We start from the raw sequence: 18,422 nt of genomic DNA, 5'->3' as shown, positions 1-18,422 counted from the left end.
CCGTCACCCTCATTTCTTTTCTGTCGTCCCTGCGTTCTTCCCCTAATTTTCTTTCGTCACCCAACTCATCTCACCCCGCTGCCATTCATCTTCATCCTCGAACTTGTAAATAAGAAAAAAAAAATTACTTCGCCCGTAATACCAAAAGAAAACCTTCGATTAAAGATGCGGCTCGAGATTGGGGCAGGTTGGATCGCGATTCCGCGCGCGCGCGGAATCGCACACAAAGATCGAAATTGAGAATCGATAGTGATATCGCGATATCGTCTACTCACCTCGCTGCTGTCGCGACCCCGACTGATCCTGTTTCCGGATCGGACTGGAGGGAGGAGAGGGAGGAAGAATAGGACAACGATGAGCGAAGGATCGCGCCGGTCGCGAGATCGGGCATTCGATCGGGCGGTTCGGCGCGCGGAATGCGGATCAATGACAGATCCTCGTCAATCGCGGGGAGGATCACAGCGCGCGCTCCAAAACCGACGAGCGGGACGGACGAGAGGGGGAGAAAGTTGGCGAGCGGCTATCACGTTGCCGCTCTCCGGTCTCGTGTCATCGACGTCCGTCGCGTTTGCCTCTCGCCCTTCGGGATCCCGGGGGGGAGTGCGAGCCTTCCCTTCCCCCTCCCTCCTCCCGCGCGAGCGAGGAATTCCGCCCTCTGGTCGACGGGCGCCGCCGTTCTATTTTTGGACGCGCGCGGCGGATGCCACTCGTGTTCCCGCGATATAAACAGACGTCAGGGAATTCCGCCGCCGGCAGAATTGCCTCCCGTTGTTTCACGAAGTTTTCGTATCGTCGCTCGCCGACGACGACGGACGTTTTCGCCGACGTTCGACGCGACAGCGAGGAAGCGGGCGAACGATGCCCCGGCGCGTTCGCTTCCTTCCTTTTTCTCGCGCACCGAAAACTCGCCGCCTGGCGTCTGCCGCGGTGTCACCGAGTCACTAACCCTAACCTCAAAACCGGAGCACCAGTTTACCCTCCACCCGCAACTGCCCGCAACCGCGACTGATAAAAACAATCGATTGAACCCGCCGCGGTCAAAAACTCCGACCGGTCGATCGCGGCGACATCTCATGTGTTAGGGTGGAATTATAAACTACTGCAACATGAAGGTGCAGCTTCGGCGCTCAGTCGCTATAAGAAACACTCTATCCCGGACAACATTATGGGTCTGTTCGCGTCACATGCGCAGACATGCTCCTATTCACTCCAACGCGTTAATTCCGATGACGCCAATCTATTAAGCCCGTTCTACATTAATCGCAAGCAGCCAGTTATGACAGTCAATGACAATGGTTGTCGCGGCATGGCGACGCGAACAAACCATATGACGTCTATGGCTCCGGCAGCCAGCGCGATTTGTCGCACGCGACGCGCGATGTCCAATGAGTGACCGCCTTTCCGCTCATCTCTGTATGCCCATTGGATATCGCGCGGGACAAAAATCGCACTGGTCCGCAAGTCATTACGGCTCTCGCACACTAGACGTGATAAGCGACGAGCGATAAACGATATCCAATGAGAGCTCTGCTCTCGTAGACGAAGTGCGTTCGACTTTAGAATGCGTTGGAGTGAGTAGTATGTCGGGGTATGGCGACGCGAACAAACCCTAGATTTGCGAATGCACCCACGCCAACTGCACCGGAGTGGGGAATCTTCGAAGTGGGAGCAACCGACTCGGAGCGGCCGAAGCGCGCGAAGTCGCTTGTTCAGTTTTATTCTAGACTCCGACTCGTTTGAGTTAGTCCGAATACTCCAGATTTAAGATCTTTGCAAAACAAGAAGAATTTGCAAGAATTATTGAACAGAGTAATTATATATTATTTATTATTGATATTTATAAATCATTTATTAAGAACAAAATTTTTGGTGCACTATTTCCTCGAGATTTAAATTTTTCGATAAAATAGTAACATTATAAAATACAGAGAATAGCAGGATATGCATTATTTATCGATGACATAAATATTAATTTTGAAGCACTACGATTATGCACGTTTACTATTAATCGCTTCGTTTCCAAATGTCATCGTTGGAACTCAATAAAAACGGAGAGGAGGGGGGGGGGAGAGATAACGAATTATTAAACACCACAGACACGCGATTCGCGCGCGCTATTTAGCGTTTTATTTACTTTTAAAAAATAAGTTGCAATGATAATTATATAGAAATTATCTATACAAATTATTTGATAACTCCACGATAATAACCTCTCACGAAGTTAACGCAACAGAGAACCTATCAGCGTCGCAAAAAAAGCAATGACATTTTGATAAATTCAATTATCAATTTCTTATTAATTAACAAGACAAAATGCGAAAAAATTCCCTAAATTTAATGACATTGAAAAAATTATTTTTTAACAATTGATGCTCGGAAGCGCTTCATTTAATCCAAAGTATTCAGGCGCATATGAATAATTTGTAATAACAAAAAATTATATGAACATTTAATTAATTGTGAACAAACCTTGTTTAGAGGTCGTTGTTTGCTGACTGTTGGTAGCGGTTGATTAATGGTTGTCAGTTAGTGACGGTTTAGTTTAGCGGATGGTTGGATCCCGCTTTTTAAGGAAGTAAAATAATTCTTTCGGCGACTGCTTCTGCAATTTGTTCCAAAACCAATGTTAAAAGAAATATTATTAACAGGCACGGAAGTGCTCCGTAACTTCAAAGTACAATTTGTCGCATTTTTCAATATACAGCTTAAAAATTATTAAATATAATTTTTTGTTTTTTTAACTTTCTTACAATCTATGGCACAAACTGTCAAAAACTGACTGTAAATTGTTACACTTAATAGCAGCAGACAGCACAGAGTGAAGCAAGTCATAAAGCACAAATCAACTTGACAACCAACAATCAATCAGCATCGTGAAAAAATCAAAATAATGTCTTTTTTCAAAGTAAATACTTTACATTATATTGTACACGCAATATAAATTAATATTTTATAAATACTCTGATTTATATTAAAATTAATAAAGTACTGATGAAAAAATATAGAAAGTTTAAATAAAACAACAGAGATACTTACCAATAAAATGTCACTGTTGTTAATTGCGCCGAGTACAGTACCGCTTCAAATTATGCACTAATCGACCACTCGTAAGAATCTCGTAACTTCTACTCGTTAAGTATTCCTAGTAGTTTTTCAATCGTAAGCCTGACGTTGATGAGACGGCTTAAGTCATCGATTAGATTTGTCAGCAAAACTTCGTCGAGCGTTAAGAAAGGACAGCCACCAAGTGAGTGAGGAAAAATAAAAGGTCGATATAAACACACTCATTTTAGAGTTCGAAATACAGTACGCACTATCGCACACTTGCATAACATGCGCATCGAGGACACATGGAAAGGGATAATCCATTCTATCTGCGAATTAATATTTATCGTTTTTCAAGATTGCAAGCTTGTTTTGTAATAGCGCGGTGTTTAAACCGGCTGTACTGTACATTTATGCTTTCTACTGCATTAATTCCTTTATTCGTCATTTCTCGCTTTCGATGGAACAGATTGGGAACAATGTTGAGTCAAAGTTATATTATTCTAACTTAAGCTCGATGAGTTTATGTATGTCTGAAAATAAAAATAAAAAGCATAAAATAAAAAGTATAAAAATAATAAGTTACATTATATTTTTAATAATCAGCCTATTGATAAGATTTATTTTTAATATTTATAAAATAAATTACAATCGCGCGATAAACTACTAGAACACGCGCACAATAACGATCGGAGATAACGCAAAATTGCGTCGGATATTCGCACTCAAATTTATTAACCTATCTCCGAGAATTCTCCGATAAATCGGCGCAGAAAAAATAAATGCTATTTACAATACCACGTACATCCAGACTTGGATCCTCGCTCCTCCCTTTCGAAGATCGTTAAGCATGCTCGAGATAAAACCTTCCTTCCAAATAAAACAACAGATTCGATCACATTTATTTAACAGACGCAGCTTCCAACACCTAAACATGTGTAAGGTGCTTGTTCGAGTTTCGAGCTCGTCGCGCCGTCCAGTATCGAGGTTTGCGACGGTACGGCCGGAGTCGGTAATTGCGATCTCTGTACGCTGTCGTAGGATAACGACGCGGATTCCCGATCTCTGCTGTTGGTATTCTCCACCTCCTGGGTATACGTGTCCCTCGGCGGTGGTTCCTGCGTCTTCGTATCGTAAGTAGCTTCATGTGATAGTCGACTATAGTTCAAAAAGGTCTCCGTATAGCTCGGAGTTGGATGATGATGATGATGATGATGAGGATGATGATGACTGCCGCCATATTGATGAGCATAAGGAGAGTGATATCTACTTGATGGCGTTTTAAAACCCTCGTTACCGCCGAGATACTGATGCAAATGATGAAGACTGGAAGGTCCGTACACTGTAAGGAAAATAAAATAAAAATATTAATTTTTTGAAAATGCCTTATGTAATTTTAAATAAATTTTATGGGATTTCGATATAAGAAATAATTAATGTGTCGAGTAAGTTTAGTACCTGCGGTATTAGAGTACATAGCGAAAACCGCGTCGCTGTACCCCGCGGCGGGATGCTTCATCAAATCTGGAACTTCGTTCCCGCCCGCTCCTTTCCCGGGTACCGCATGGCTCCGTACCATACTACTTGGAACTTCTCCGCTAATCCCCGAAGACGCACCGGTGCCGTACGCCATGTTGAAGAGCGCTTCCGGATCGCAGACGAACTTGTACACATATCGTTCGCCGGCGACCTTCTGCATTATGCCTTTCTCGTAGTAGTATCTCAACGAACGACTTAGCTTGTCGTAATTCATAGCCGGTCTATTCTTCTGAACGCCCCATCTTCGTGCCACCTGATCCAATAGAAGTGCATAATATTATGATTTCTTTGTTATTTTACATAAACTTAATTATAAATAAAATATTAAATTTATTTTCCAATTTATCATTTTAGAAATAATTATTTTAGAGTAACCTAATTTAAAAAATGACGTTATCCTAATTTAATGTAAACGATACTGTTCCAAAATTAACTTTTAATTTAAGTTTATTTAAATTTAACGTAATCTTATTTAATTTTAACCAAATTAGTTTTTTATTCATATTATTTTATTACTTTAAAATATACTTTTTACTTAAATAAATTTTTAACTTAGAAAAAAATTAATTAGTTCAAGTTTATGTATTTTTAAAAATAACTAATTACAATTTTAAAAATAAGATAATAAAAATTAAGTTAAAAGTTATTACGTTTTAATGCTATTTATAATTTTCACTTTTTAATCAGATACTATCCAATCCCAGTCATAAATATAACACTGTAAATCAGTAACATTTTGCTGAAAGAAATAGTAATATAATAAGATATAAAAGAGATACGAATTGAGTATTTAAGACACTGAAGATTAAAAGACCCCCATAATTTTCAATATTCACGAGCTGATCAGTTTATCTCGTTAACTACTTTATCAATGCATCATGGTGAAAAATAAAGAAATAGAACATTCCGATACACATAACAGTTCAGAGCCAAAATTGTAGAATTTTTGTGAAGATTCATGATATATAAAATAATTTTATAATATAATTAACTAAAATATTTAAAAAATATATATATATTATTAACGTATAATATAAAAATGTTTTAATTATTACGAAAATAATACAAACTTCTGAATAACTTCTAAATGAATCATCTGGATTAATCTATAAACTTGTTTTTAATATCTTAAATATTTGTTCTTGTACTTTTTATAAAAAAAAATAAAAAAATTTTAAATAATGTTTCTTCCTCTATATTTCTATAAGATATCTCTCCTCCTTGTTAAATTGTGAAGAATTTATTATAAAAAATATCACCTAAAGGATTTAAACTTGAATCTTCGTACATTCCATACAAATGTCCTATTATTTCGACTAAGCTTACGGTATGTAATATTCTTCACAATAACCAATAATAAAATGTCCTAGGTTTACTTATTATTAATAATTAATTTGTAAAATAAATCATTTTAAAATTTTAACCAGTTATGCAAAACAGCTTGATTTACCTGTATAACAATTTTTTTCAAAATCGATTTTGGCACATAATCTTAATTCTAATGAGTATTTAATTTTTCGTTGTGAAATTATTTTCACAATTTAATTCTTCCTCCTTGCCAAAATTTAAAAAGAAAAAGAGGTGCACTCTGATGCTTAAGAAATTATACGCAAAGAAAGGTTTATATTATAGAGAACAAAGCTAAAATTTATCCAATTGCAGGTAAGATGTACCCTTATAATAGTTAATGTCATTGCTACCGAATCTCAATTGATTAGTTATTAAAATGCAGATACAGCAAAAACACGCTACTAGAACTAAATACATACGTCAACGTAAACAATTTCTATTCAAATGTGCGATTTTGTGCACATAAAATATTAATAGTTGCCACTTTCTTAATTATTTGTGTTAAAGCAATTTTAATTTCAGCCAATAAAGTTATATTATCTCGTAGCAAATGTATTTTACATTTAATAACTCTAACAATTTAATAGAGATTCGAACTAGCTACTAACATTTTTTTACTTGTAAAAAAAAATCATTTCTATTTAAATAAAATTTTTTAGAGTGTTTTTTTACGAACCTCTTCCGGCTCGATCAGTTTGAATTCCATCCCACGTCCGGTCCACGCGATACAAGGCGCATTCGCAGGATCATCAAGCAAGGCTACGAGAAATTGCCACAATTGTAGAGAACCACGTCGCTGCTGTTGATAACCGACGGCGACGTCGCTCCAAGCGGACACCCCGGTCGTCGACGACGGCCTCTTATTATGGTCCGGGTTCCAAGTCGAAACGGGTGAGCTCTTTTTCTGGTAACAGCCATTCTGCCGATCCCAGGATGAGCTGCTCCTGGGATCCAACTGTGTACCGAGTTCTGTCCACGTTGGCGTACCGCTTCTCTTTGCGTAAGCATCAGAATTCCAGTTCTCCTGTCGTTGCAGAAAGGTCTCGGAGGAAACGGAAAAAGTCGACTGCCATTGGGAAGTTGAAGAAGAAGCACTGGCTGGACGACTGGACGGTGGCGATGAGCCTCGATGATCCCTTGTTACGTTCCCGTACTGTTGGCGTTGTGGATAAATAAGATTACTCGCTGTAAAAAGATGCAATTATCTTAAAGTCATTACATATCGTCTTGTTATAAAATCTATAATTTTAAATTACGTCAAGAACATCGGTTGTTCTCTTAACGTTTTATGTGTTTAAATTTCGGACATTTAACGAATTTCATCCGTACACAAAGAAAATTTTTTTAGTACAATTTAGTAATTTAATAATCAATTTATAATTTAATAATTTAACCAAATTTTACTAAATTTTATTATCATGAATTTTCAAAGTAAACTTTCTAAGGATTAATCTACAATAGGAGTAGTAAATTTCAAGCAGAGAAAAAGTTGTAAATAATTTTTAGACATTAATAACTTCATTTGAAATAAATTAATTTTTAACTTCAAATAGTTATTCTTAAAACATAAACTTTAACTTATTATATTAATTCAAACAATATAAAGTTGTAAAATTAAATCGTAAGATGTTTTTGAAGCATTTTTTGAATGTTTTTTACATGTTTTTAAGATTATTTTTACGAAGTGTCTTTCAGACGTTTTATGATCTGTTTCTTTAAATTTCGTGTTGTCTAAATAACTTTTTTTTCTTTTAAGTTCAAAATTTAATTATATATATAAAAATTCTGAAGTTGATTCTTGATAATTGAGGGTTAATCTCCGTTTGATATAGTCTCATGTATGCTCGTTGGAAACTGTCATTGCAAAGGTAGTTTAGTATTCATCTTCCGGAAGATGATAATCAAATAAAAATATAACCTATAATATGTTTTAGGTGGATTTGAATCTGGATTGACACAGAAAACAAAAACACTATTGTTGCAGTCACTACAAACAAAATTATTCCCCTCAAAAACATAAAAAACAATATTCTTAGTTATTTCATATAAACTTAATTTACAAACATAAACTTATATAAGATTGAATCGATAAAATATTCAATCTTAGCTTTAAACCGACTTATCATAATTATTTCTTCTTACATTCAACTTTGATGATCAATTTCTTAAAACTAAAGGCTTATTATACCTATTGACAATTAACCATAAAAAAAATTTGCTTAGAATCTACCTTTAAAATTATAGTAAAATTTCAATTGATTATAAAAATATTATTATAATAAAATTATGAAAATTTTACTAAATCATATTAAATTCCTCGAAATTATTCCAAGACTATTATGCTTTTGAAAATAAATTCTCAGAGAAAAATCTCCATATACGCGATATCATAAATAAATTTAAAAATAACAATCAATACGCAATCAAATTCGTAAAGATCAACTTTATATTTTAGCGTATACGAAGATACTTCAAGCTCCTTTCTTCAACAATCGCGCTCATAAGACAGAGACATCGTGATACGGGAAAAGCGTTGGATTATCCGCGGGCGTTTTTTCGCACGGGGGAAGGGAATGGAGCAAGCGAGCGAAGAGAGGAAGAGAAAAAGAGAAAGAGAGCCAAGAAAGAAATTCTCAAGAGGACAAAAAGCGCGTTCGGTATTACCGATTGCACTCACGCGCCAGGCCGGTTGAAGCGCTCTCGTCACACAAATATCGGCAGGAAATTGGTGGATATTCAAAGCCCACCGGGGGCTGTGGAACCCGCGCGCGATGGTGCCCTCTGAAATATCGAAAGCCGAGAGAGCTCGCGCGATATGTATATTAATCGGGCCGCGCCTCTCTCTCTCTCTCTCTCTCTCTCTCTCTTACTCTCGGGGGGTAGAAGAGCTGCCGCCACCAACCCCCGTCGACGTCACGGCACCGAAAGAGCCATTCTCGAGCCGTAATCCGGTTACGCTCCAAGTCGCGCTTGGGGAATATTGAAAAATTGACAAGTCCCGCGATCGGAGGAGAGCGCCGATAAACGTTGCTGCACGGCGACGTTACGACGCATCCGACGACGAGAGAGCGAGGGCCATCGGAAGCGATGCCGAAAACGACGAGAAATCGACCACGACCCTTTCCGCTGGACGATGCGTCGGTTGCGTCGGTGGAAACGATTTCGTTTTTTTCCCGGATCTTTTCAAAGGACGAAGACAAATCGCGCGAGTTTAACACAAACAGCAGACACAAATGTACAGAGCGATCTTGCGCCAACTTTGAAAATTTCTGTTAAATTTAACATATCCCAAACGGTCCACTCAAATTGTGTTAATTTAACATAAGAATGTGTTAGAAAGTGATATAAATATTAAAATAAAAAATTAAGATAAAAAGCGTTGTACTCTGACAATTCAAAAGCACAGCGTGCAAACATACTTCCTTAATAAAATTAATACTTATGATATACAGACATATACATTTTACTCTTTTAACAAGGTAAAAACATTTATAATAAGACCAATCCTTAAATTTTTAACCTGTTCAAATGTTAATTTAATATAATAAAATTATTTAAATATTTTGTGTTAAGTTGATATTCAATATTTCTTAGTATTCATTAAAATAACACAATTTATAGTAAAATAACATAAAAATAATGTAATTGTTTAATTTAAAATATGAATTATTAAATATACATGTCAACATGTTACAAATTTTAATTTTACTAAAAGAAATGTTTTCATAATCTATTTCCAATATGTGCCAGAGTGTAACATTTTTTTGTGATAATTTTTTTACATAATATTTATATTACTCTCTAATTTATTCTTGTATTAAATTAATACAATTTAAGCAGATTATTTGGGACATGCAATATGTTGCATTTAACAAATTCAACTAGAATTAATGTTTTAAAGTCACATTTTTATTATTTGTTTATTTACGTATAAATTAATATTTAACATTTCTTAATGTTAAGATAACTTGGGTAAATAAAAGTAATGTAGTTTCAAAGCGAAAACTCCAAAAGAAACAAATAAAATCTACTTATTACAAATGTTAATTTTACTAAAGAAATTTCCAAATTAAAGTTAGGTATATTTTTTGCCCTCACTTTTTTCACATCATATTTATGTTACTTTCTAACATATTCTTTTTGTTCGATTAAAAATTTAATTTTGAACATACATACATACATATAATTTAACGCAAACTTTCCGACTGTATACGAAGCGCACGGATCATCTTCTTCCATCGGCATTCCCAATAAGCTTCCGCAAGGTTGAATTGCTGGAGTGTCGGCAGAGAAACTTAATGAAAGGCCGATCGTGCTTGGTCGCTTCGCTTTCCTCGCATTTTCGGTGAACATAGAACAACGCATCTCGAACCGGCAGATCGGAAGGGAGCCGAAAGCTCCGGGGCCAATCTGGCACTCTCTCGAAAAGCGAAGAGAGAGAGAGAGAGAGAGAGAGAAACGCGCGGCGCCACGGGGGTGGCGAAAGGGGTTGACCTCAGCCTGCGAGCCAGAGAGCGCGCGGGCCAGAGGCTTTGCGGGTGGTTTTAGATTAAAATTAATCGCGAGCTGATGAAACCGGTGGCGATGTACCACCACCGAGGGAGGCCGGAGAAGGGTTGAGAATTCAGGACTGGTCATAGGGGCGGCGGAACACGACGACCGGTGAGGCGGCGGCAACGGCGGGCGGGGAGGCTTCTACACGGAAAAGAGGATGGCTTCCACTCTCGTCCACTCTCAGACGAGGAGAAACGCGTTTTGCCGCAGCTCTTCCTCTCTTTTCCCTGCCCGCGCGCTACCGCTACCTTTCTCTCCCTCCCTCTTTATCTCTCTCTCTTGCTTTTTCTCCTCTCTTCTGCCTCGTTGATCCTCGAATTCCGGCATAGTGCTCCGGTTAATAATGCAAGCTCTATTTTCCACCCACCTGACGGGCGGCGAGACCTGACGAGACCTCGCCTTGTCCTTTCCCGTCGTCGGGTGAAACGGGAAAATGCTCGTTTTGCGTATTTCCATCGTCGGCACCTGTATACGCGCTTCCTTTTTTTTCTCCCCTGCTGCCGGCCGAAACGTTTAAACCGCGCGACACGCTAATCGAAGGTAGAGCGAGTGCCGAACGGGGGATGAGTTTCGCCCGGCGAATTTTCCGCGCACGCGGAATAGACCATCGCGGCGACCTGTAATCCACGGTAATCCTCTGCTCGTATTAATTAGTGCAACTGTGAAACCAATCGGTATCCATTAACTGGTTATTACTATTCCACTCTCCGAATTGTTTGTCCCCTCTAAACGAGATGATCTCGATTATCCCTTTTCTAAATATTTTCCTGTCCAGTTCGGATATTTAACGAATTCTTGCGATACGCTTTTAACGCGAATAATCCGATAAAGCATGCGGCGTCGCGTTCAATCGATAAATTTATACTAATGTATTTTCACTCGGGAATAAAGAAATTTTCGCTTAAGGATCATATCCGAAAATATTCAATCATTTTCGGCGCGACGATTCTTTCGTTTGGATAATAAATCGAGTGATCGTAAGTAGATTGCGGGATATCGATACGGGGCGATAGGGAATGTATCCTATTATTAACCTAAACTACGTGTAAATAATTAAAACGGCTTAATGGTAGGGAGAATTACGCGAGGAGAAGCACGAGCATAATCCCAGGTGACTTGGTAGTAGGCGGGTATTCGCGTATACAGTGTCGACGAGCCAGTGGGATATATACCGTAACCGAGAGTTCCTAAAGGATTCGGCTCCCGTGATTGTATGTGTGCGTGAATAAAGGAAGACTAATCGGTCTGATTACAAAGCATGAGCTTGCAACCCCTCTCAGCAACCGGCTCTACCTTTTATGAACGGTACAAGTGGCGGCGACGGCAGTGGATGGCGGGGGCGCGTATTTTCACTACTTGATTTTTACAACCTATTAGATAATGGATTTCGTTTCGATTAAAAAAAAAAATCCGTATTTGTTGTCGCTGAAATGTTATTCGGTGGCCCGTGCTAGGTGTCCGTGATTGAAATTTAATGCAATGAGATACATAAATTTTACATGAATATTTATTCACAGTTATCTCAATGCATCTCAATGAGATGCATTGAGATATCTGTAAATAAATATTCATGTAAAATTTATTTATATTAGTAGAAGCTCAAACCAAGGTGATTACTCAAATTTTGTAAAAGAATTCCCGGATTTTCCGCGAATTTTATTCAAAGTTTCAGGATTAAGATTAGAGATTTAGAATTTTTTGTGCAACCTTGAAATAAATTTATTGTACATTTTAATACGTACTCAATCATACAAAAAAAAAAACATTTTAATTTTGAATATTAAAAATTTAAAAAAATTAAAATTAAAATTAAAAATAACAATCTGTCAACTTGAATTTCATTAAAACTGTACTGTCTTTCCTTATTATTTTTTTAAATAACCAAAAAAACAATTTTGTCCAAATTAGAATTTAAACTTAAAAGTAAAATTTAAACAATTTCTCAAATACGACTAAAATCCCATAAAAACTCATGATTTCTAAGACTACAAAATAAATACTTTAAAAATTGCAATTTTCCCAATTTTTTGCAGTTGTAAACATCTTGTCTTATATTAATAAAAAATAATCAATAAAAATAATTTTTCTAAAAGTTATTAAATTCGAATAATACAATAAATATAATAAAACCAATAAGAATTATTAAATGTTTCTTAGTTCATGCTTTAACGAATAAGAAAAGGAATCTCAAAAAGCTAATACGCGATTGTTAAAGACATTGTTAATCTTGCATCAAAAATCTCTGTACGGGTCACGAGAGAGAGAGAAACCTTTCGACTTACATTTTCCCCTGGGATCTGTCTAGCCTCGCGCGCTCTTTTCTTTCTTTCGGTAACTTTTGCTGGAATCTACAAGACGCTCGCCATAGCTTTCGACTTGAAAGCATCGTTTAATTATTCAATTACGCATGCTCAGTCATGCGTGAGTCCAGTGCATTAGTCGTGAGCTTCGCTACGATTACAGGAAATGTTGGCTCTCGTGCGAAAGTTATCGTCGTTTCAGTTAAATGTTTCGCAAAGTAAAACATACGTAAAATGCGTATAATAAAAATTCAAAACAAAAATAATCCTTTTAATGAGGAGTAAAAGACTTTTGCCTTTTACTCCTCGTTAATTTGTTGTAAATTTCTTGAATTTTTGTTATTACATAGAAAAACAATTACTACCAAATTAAAAATCACTGTTTCATATACAAGTAAAAATATAAAATCCTTAAAATTTGATAATTTTAAACAGACATAATTTACTGATATGAAAAAATCTTGTTTAGGATCACCATCATTAAATTAAATAAATAAAAACTTAATATAATTTTTTATAGTAAAAAATACTATTTTAATTAAATCTATATAAAAATTAATCTAAATTATATCAATTTACAATTATTTTAATAAGTTACGTCGTGATGTTGATGATAATTCTTTTATTTTTGACTTAATGCATCTAAGCACTGTAGTCAGAAAACGGACTCAGTTGTGTAAATTTAAAATTGATCAACAGGAAGAAGGATTAGATGGATTCGGAAGGATTATTAGGAATCCGATTTTGAAAAAGCTGCGATATTTAAAAAATAGAGAATGCAAGATTAATTTTTATTTCGTTAAGTCTGTATACGTACTGAATAAAAGAAAAGAATTTTTATTTAGGAGGCAATTTAATCTGAAATTTTACTTTTTTTTTCTTGCTGTCGTCCGTCTTCAGAACGCAAAGAAAAAGAAAAAAAGAAAAATATATTCTATAGTACAGTTTACAAAATGCTCCAAAGAATTACTATTAGAAGAGACAGAGGCCACACTATTAGCAACGATAAATAATCGTAGCAATGCTTTGGGTATCGTTACTAAATTGCAAAATTCAAGTTAAAATAAAACTTGCTAAGATTTGAATCTCCATCAAAATAATTAAATGCATTTCAATTCATAAAAAAAATACAAGTTTAAAAATAAATTTAAAAAACTAAATTTTAAAAAAGAAGTAAAAATGTGGTCCTTATGTTTTCACATTATAAAAGCTATTAATAATAAGCAAACTTGAAAAATGTTTTTATGCAGTAGAAAAGAGAAGTTTACTAGGACGTAGCAGATATTTTTCTTGAACATTCACTGGTAATTATTCAGTAACTGGTCCAATGACTCCAATTTAATTAAAAATATTTATATTCATCTTCAGTTAATAATAATTTTTACGAGAATAAAAAATATCAAATAGAAAATAGCAATATTTCCAAATATAAAATTATAATTTTTAATATTACTATAATTTAATACTACTATAATTATCAATTTATTTGCATCTCAATTTTCACAAATGACAAACCGACATTTTTTCCTCTCAATTTATAAAAATTATTATTAAATAATGAGGAATATATATTTTTTTTTACAGAACTAACACTTCTTTTATAGAACTAACAATTTCTTTATGTGAGCAAATTCTTTATGTCTGTTTAAAGTTACATAATCTTATTTGAATATTTAATTAACATTAAAAAAAATTCTCAAAAGATATCCTCTAAAGTTTTCATAAGTACATAGGTTTTTCTTTTCTATGTAGACATGAAGAACAATTAACTAACAACGACGTGGACCGATCATTATCGATGTAGCTATGGGGCCCTCAAAAAGCTAATCGGAAGTCGACTCGATTAATGGACAGCGGTACCCCCGTTGTATCCCTCGATTATTTATGGACTCTATGGGGTGGAATAGCGCCACGTGTATCCTTTTATGCTGGGATTTGTCACGGCGCTGAATTTTCGTGCGGAGATAAAAGTCAGCGAGCCGCGGCGTTCTCTGTCTTTTGATACTCAATACCGACTTAAACGTGCCATCGCCGAATTACATACCGTTCTCCTGTGACGTTGCGGATGATATGTTCGCTATGGGAAGTGGCTCGACGTAGCTTCGATCCGTTGGTTCTTCCTTCACAGCGACATCCTTCGTGCTCTTATTAGTCGGCCCGTTTATCTTTCGATTCCTATAGATAACATACAAAATTCCATTTTATTTTCAGATTCGTTTCGTGCGACGAACAAATAAATTTCGTGTGCAGACACAGTTGCACATCAAATTCAACATTACAAACTCGTAAATATCATTTTTGCCGATAAATTTGTAATTTGTAATATCGAATTTGAGTAATTTTTAATCATTCTTGTCATTACTGCTCCTACTTAATAATTATTCAAATTCTCGTTAAATTATTAAAACAAAATTAAAAAATTTAATCAAAAAATGTATTCAAAAACTTAGTTTATTTTTCTAAGTCTATGTATTTATTATAAACGCTGCTTATATTTTTTAATTAACCAATCCAATCATAGAAATGAATTGCTCAGCTTTTTTTCACGTTTTATAAAAATAAATTTCAAAAAAGTTAAAAAAAAACATGTAAATTTAAACATTAATACTCAAGAAATTGATTTAAATTTGACTTTTTAACATTTAGTAATATACGATAATTGCAAAAAGGTACAAATGTTTAAATAATGAAAGGAATAAGCTCCATCGGCTATCTCTCAAACTTACCCGAAGCAACGGTTCGAGCTGATCTCGAGAAAATCGCTGTTTTGATCGTTCGCGACTGATACGAGGGTAGACTGATATTGGGAATAATTGCCATCGTTGCCATTGTTTCTTGTGCAATTGCTCGACTCTTGCTTCACATTTGCACCTAGCACAAGCGAAACAAACGTATGAATCACGATCCATGGATCCTCTTACGTCGCAATCTTATTGGGAGAGTGATTTTAACGACAGTCTATAGAAGCCTTTCTGCGCCATACATCACTGCTATTTACCGAATGCGTGGCGCACGATCGTTTTCTTCGGGCGATCGTACCCGAAAGAACGGCGGGGCGTCAGGACATAACGGCGCGTGTCGTACCGGAAGTGAAGACGCATCGCTGCAACGACACGTGAGAGGGAAGGTGGGGTCTAATGGGGTGCCGACGATTTTCGCGAGGGCGAGGGCTGCGCCCCCGATAAATCAAACAGACTCCCGGGGCCGTGGGAAGCATAAGTCACAAGCCTCCGGCAATAATTGTATTTGTAAACATTGGAAGTTTACCGATAGGAAGAAGCGCGTCGGTGCGCCAGGATAGATTGAATTATGTCGGCGTATCGTCCGCGTAGATCTCGTAATAATTATTTTTGATAGCGGGACTTCAACGGAATTTCGCAAAAAAATGGATACAAGCTCGTACACAGAAAAAAATTAGTGTCAAATTAAAACAAATATATTCTATTTAACAATCATTTTGTATTTAAGAATGAATATAAAATGCTACAAAAAAATTTTGATACTTTTAAATTTCAGTAAGATATTATATTTTTATTTCAATACTATAATCAAAAAAGGCAATAAAATTGTTTTAAATAATAATAGTATTAAAAATCTCTATTTGACTTGAATTAAAGATACTGTTATTTTTCCGATTTTTTCCTCTCAACTTATGAAAATTATAATTTAATAATAAAAATATAACTTCTCCCTCTCCTTCTCTCTCGATAATTTTCTTTTCTTTTTCCTTAACATAAATCATCTATGTAAAATATTTACAACCTAATACACATGCGAATTTCTAGAAATCTATCATTTCAATGTTTTTTGTATTAATTTATATAAATATCTTATGCTATTCTGTAAGACACAATATATAAAGATCAAGTCATTAACGTAATAAACAGATTTCCTAATGCTGTTTTTTATTGTATTTTACATGCAAGTTTTTATTATCTATCGTCTATTTTATTGATATTATAGGCGTGGCAGTTTAATGTACTCTGATTTTAAGTTCAAAACTGCATTATAAGAAATATAAAGAGAAAAATATAAAAAAGTTTCAAGATGCTACAAATGTAATAGTATCAATAATATACTTTGGTTTTTAAACTATGCAATTTGCAAAAGAAAATCGTGTAAATTTTATTCTTACTTTTGAAAAATTTTTAGAAAATTTTATTAGAAAAAATCATGAATGTATGAACTACAGACTTTCACTTCTTTTATTATCTAAATAAATTTTTGATCAATATTAATAAAATGCAATGTCTAGTTTTTGTGAAATAAAAGTATCTCTTTAGAAGATCTATAATGTCGGTATTGGTGACTTCCTTCTGTTGAATTTAAAACTAATATATTTTTCTTGCTGAAGCTATACAAAAGTTCTTCAGGTAAGCAAGTTATATCTGTTTAATATATTATATAATCTCATTTCAATATTTCCACATTTTAAAACTAAAAATACTTTTAAAACAAGAATATTCCATTTTCTGTGTACATTTTCATTACTAAATAATTATAAATATTTAATAGTTCCTTCACTTGGGAAAAATCTCAAAAAATACTTCTTATTAAACTCTCAATATTACTCGTTAATAGTTCCATTAAGTCTATAATCATTGAGCTTGAGAAAAAATTAAAAGGCACCGTGATATTCAACTTAAAGACGACGCTTTAGAAGAAGACTCACGGTTGCAAGTATGTACATACGAGCATGTATCTCTTCCCAAATGCGCGTCGCGAGCTACATAATATTACACGGAGGATACGCGGTCTGGAAATTGCGTGCGCACGTGTATGTGTGCGTGCGCGTGTATGCGTGTACGCGGCCCGCTCGTACACGTGTGTGCACGTCGGTGCGCATATAGACACTAGCTAGCCCCCGCCGATTCCCTCTGGGTGTTTGCCCGCCCGGTTGAAATGTTCGACGATACGTTTGTTCAACGCTGGGCTCGACGGTGAATTACACGTATCGTGCGTCGCGAATTTTGCGCTTCCCCCCTCCTTCCCCGGAATAATGTAAACTGTATGAGCCGCGGCGTAACTTCGCATTGAAAGCGCGTCGGGAAACGCGCGGGCGGTACGATTTTCTGCCCGCTTATCATAATGACCTCGCAGAAGAGGCGCGGCGGCAGTGTATATCGATAGCGACGATTAATAAGCGCGCAAGAGACGTCGACGAAAGGCGGAGAGATTAAAAAAAAAAAAAAAAAGATAGGACGAATCGCCGCTGGCTTAATATAAAGTGCTTACTCGCGTAATCCGATATCGATGATCGCCGCCGAGGCGCCCCGTGTTGATTCTTTCCGCTCGCTCGCTCTCTCTCTCTCTCTTTCTCTCTCTGCGTTCGCTCACTCTCTAAAAAGAATTTTGCCTCGCGGGCATCTTTTCGCCGGATTTTTTAATAAAGGACCGATATTGCGCCCGGCTGCGAGAGATCGGCTGTGATTTAACAGTCGCAACTTAACAAAAAAGAAAAAAAAAAGAACTCGTCGAACTTGGTCCCCGTATTCGTGGACGGGCCATCCGTTGCAAAAAGGCCGTCGCCCGAGCGGGAAAACCACAACGCGCGCGCGGAAAGTGTCGACAACTAATTAAACATGCACGTGCGGTGTGTTACGTGCCCGCTAATTGATTCGTCGATTACGCGAC

At 36.1% G+C, this 18,422-nt stretch overlaps 2 protein-coding genes across 2 annotated transcripts in view; both read right to left on the bottom strand.

The window, feature by feature from the left end:
- Positions 1–1,009, bottom strand: part of LOC105832808 (colorectal mutant cancer protein) — a 71,833-nt gene extending 70,824 nt beyond the window's left edge. Inside the window, exon 1 of the mRNA XM_012674073.3 lies at positions 276–1,009. The gene's annotated coding sequence lies outside the window, so the exon portion shown is untranslated. The remainder of the gene's footprint in view (positions 1–275) is intronic.
- Positions 1,010–2,083: 1,074 nt separating this feature from the next.
- LOC105830902 (ETS translocation variant 1) overlaps positions 2,084–18,422 on the bottom strand; it is a 30,322-nt gene continuing 13,983 nt past the window's right edge. Inside the window, exons 5-11 of the mRNA XM_036289558.1 lie at positions 15,515–15,659; positions 14,833–14,963; positions 6,611–7,119; positions 4,504–4,837; positions 3,851–4,387; positions 3,037–3,578; positions 2,084–2,602 (exon numbers count right to left, since the gene is read on the bottom strand). Coding sequence (XP_036145451.1) covers positions 3,951–4,387; positions 4,504–4,837; positions 6,611–7,119; positions 14,833–14,963; positions 15,515–15,659 — 1,556 coding nt within the window. The 3' untranslated portion in view covers positions 2,084–2,602; positions 3,037–3,578; positions 3,851–3,950. The remainder of the gene's footprint in view (positions 2,603–3,036; positions 3,579–3,850; positions 4,388–4,503; positions 4,838–6,610; positions 7,120–14,832; positions 14,964–15,514; positions 15,660–18,422) is intronic.

The sequence above is a fragment of the Monomorium pharaonis genome, chromosome 7 (genome assembly GCF_013373865.1).
Source record: "Monomorium pharaonis isolate MP-MQ-018 chromosome 7, ASM1337386v2, whole genome shotgun sequence".
NCBI classification, from domain to species: domain Eukaryota; kingdom Metazoa; phylum Arthropoda; class Insecta; order Hymenoptera; family Formicidae; genus Monomorium; species Monomorium pharaonis.
Note: the sequence above shows the minus strand (reverse complement) of the source record. Positions and strands in the feature narration are given on the sequence as shown.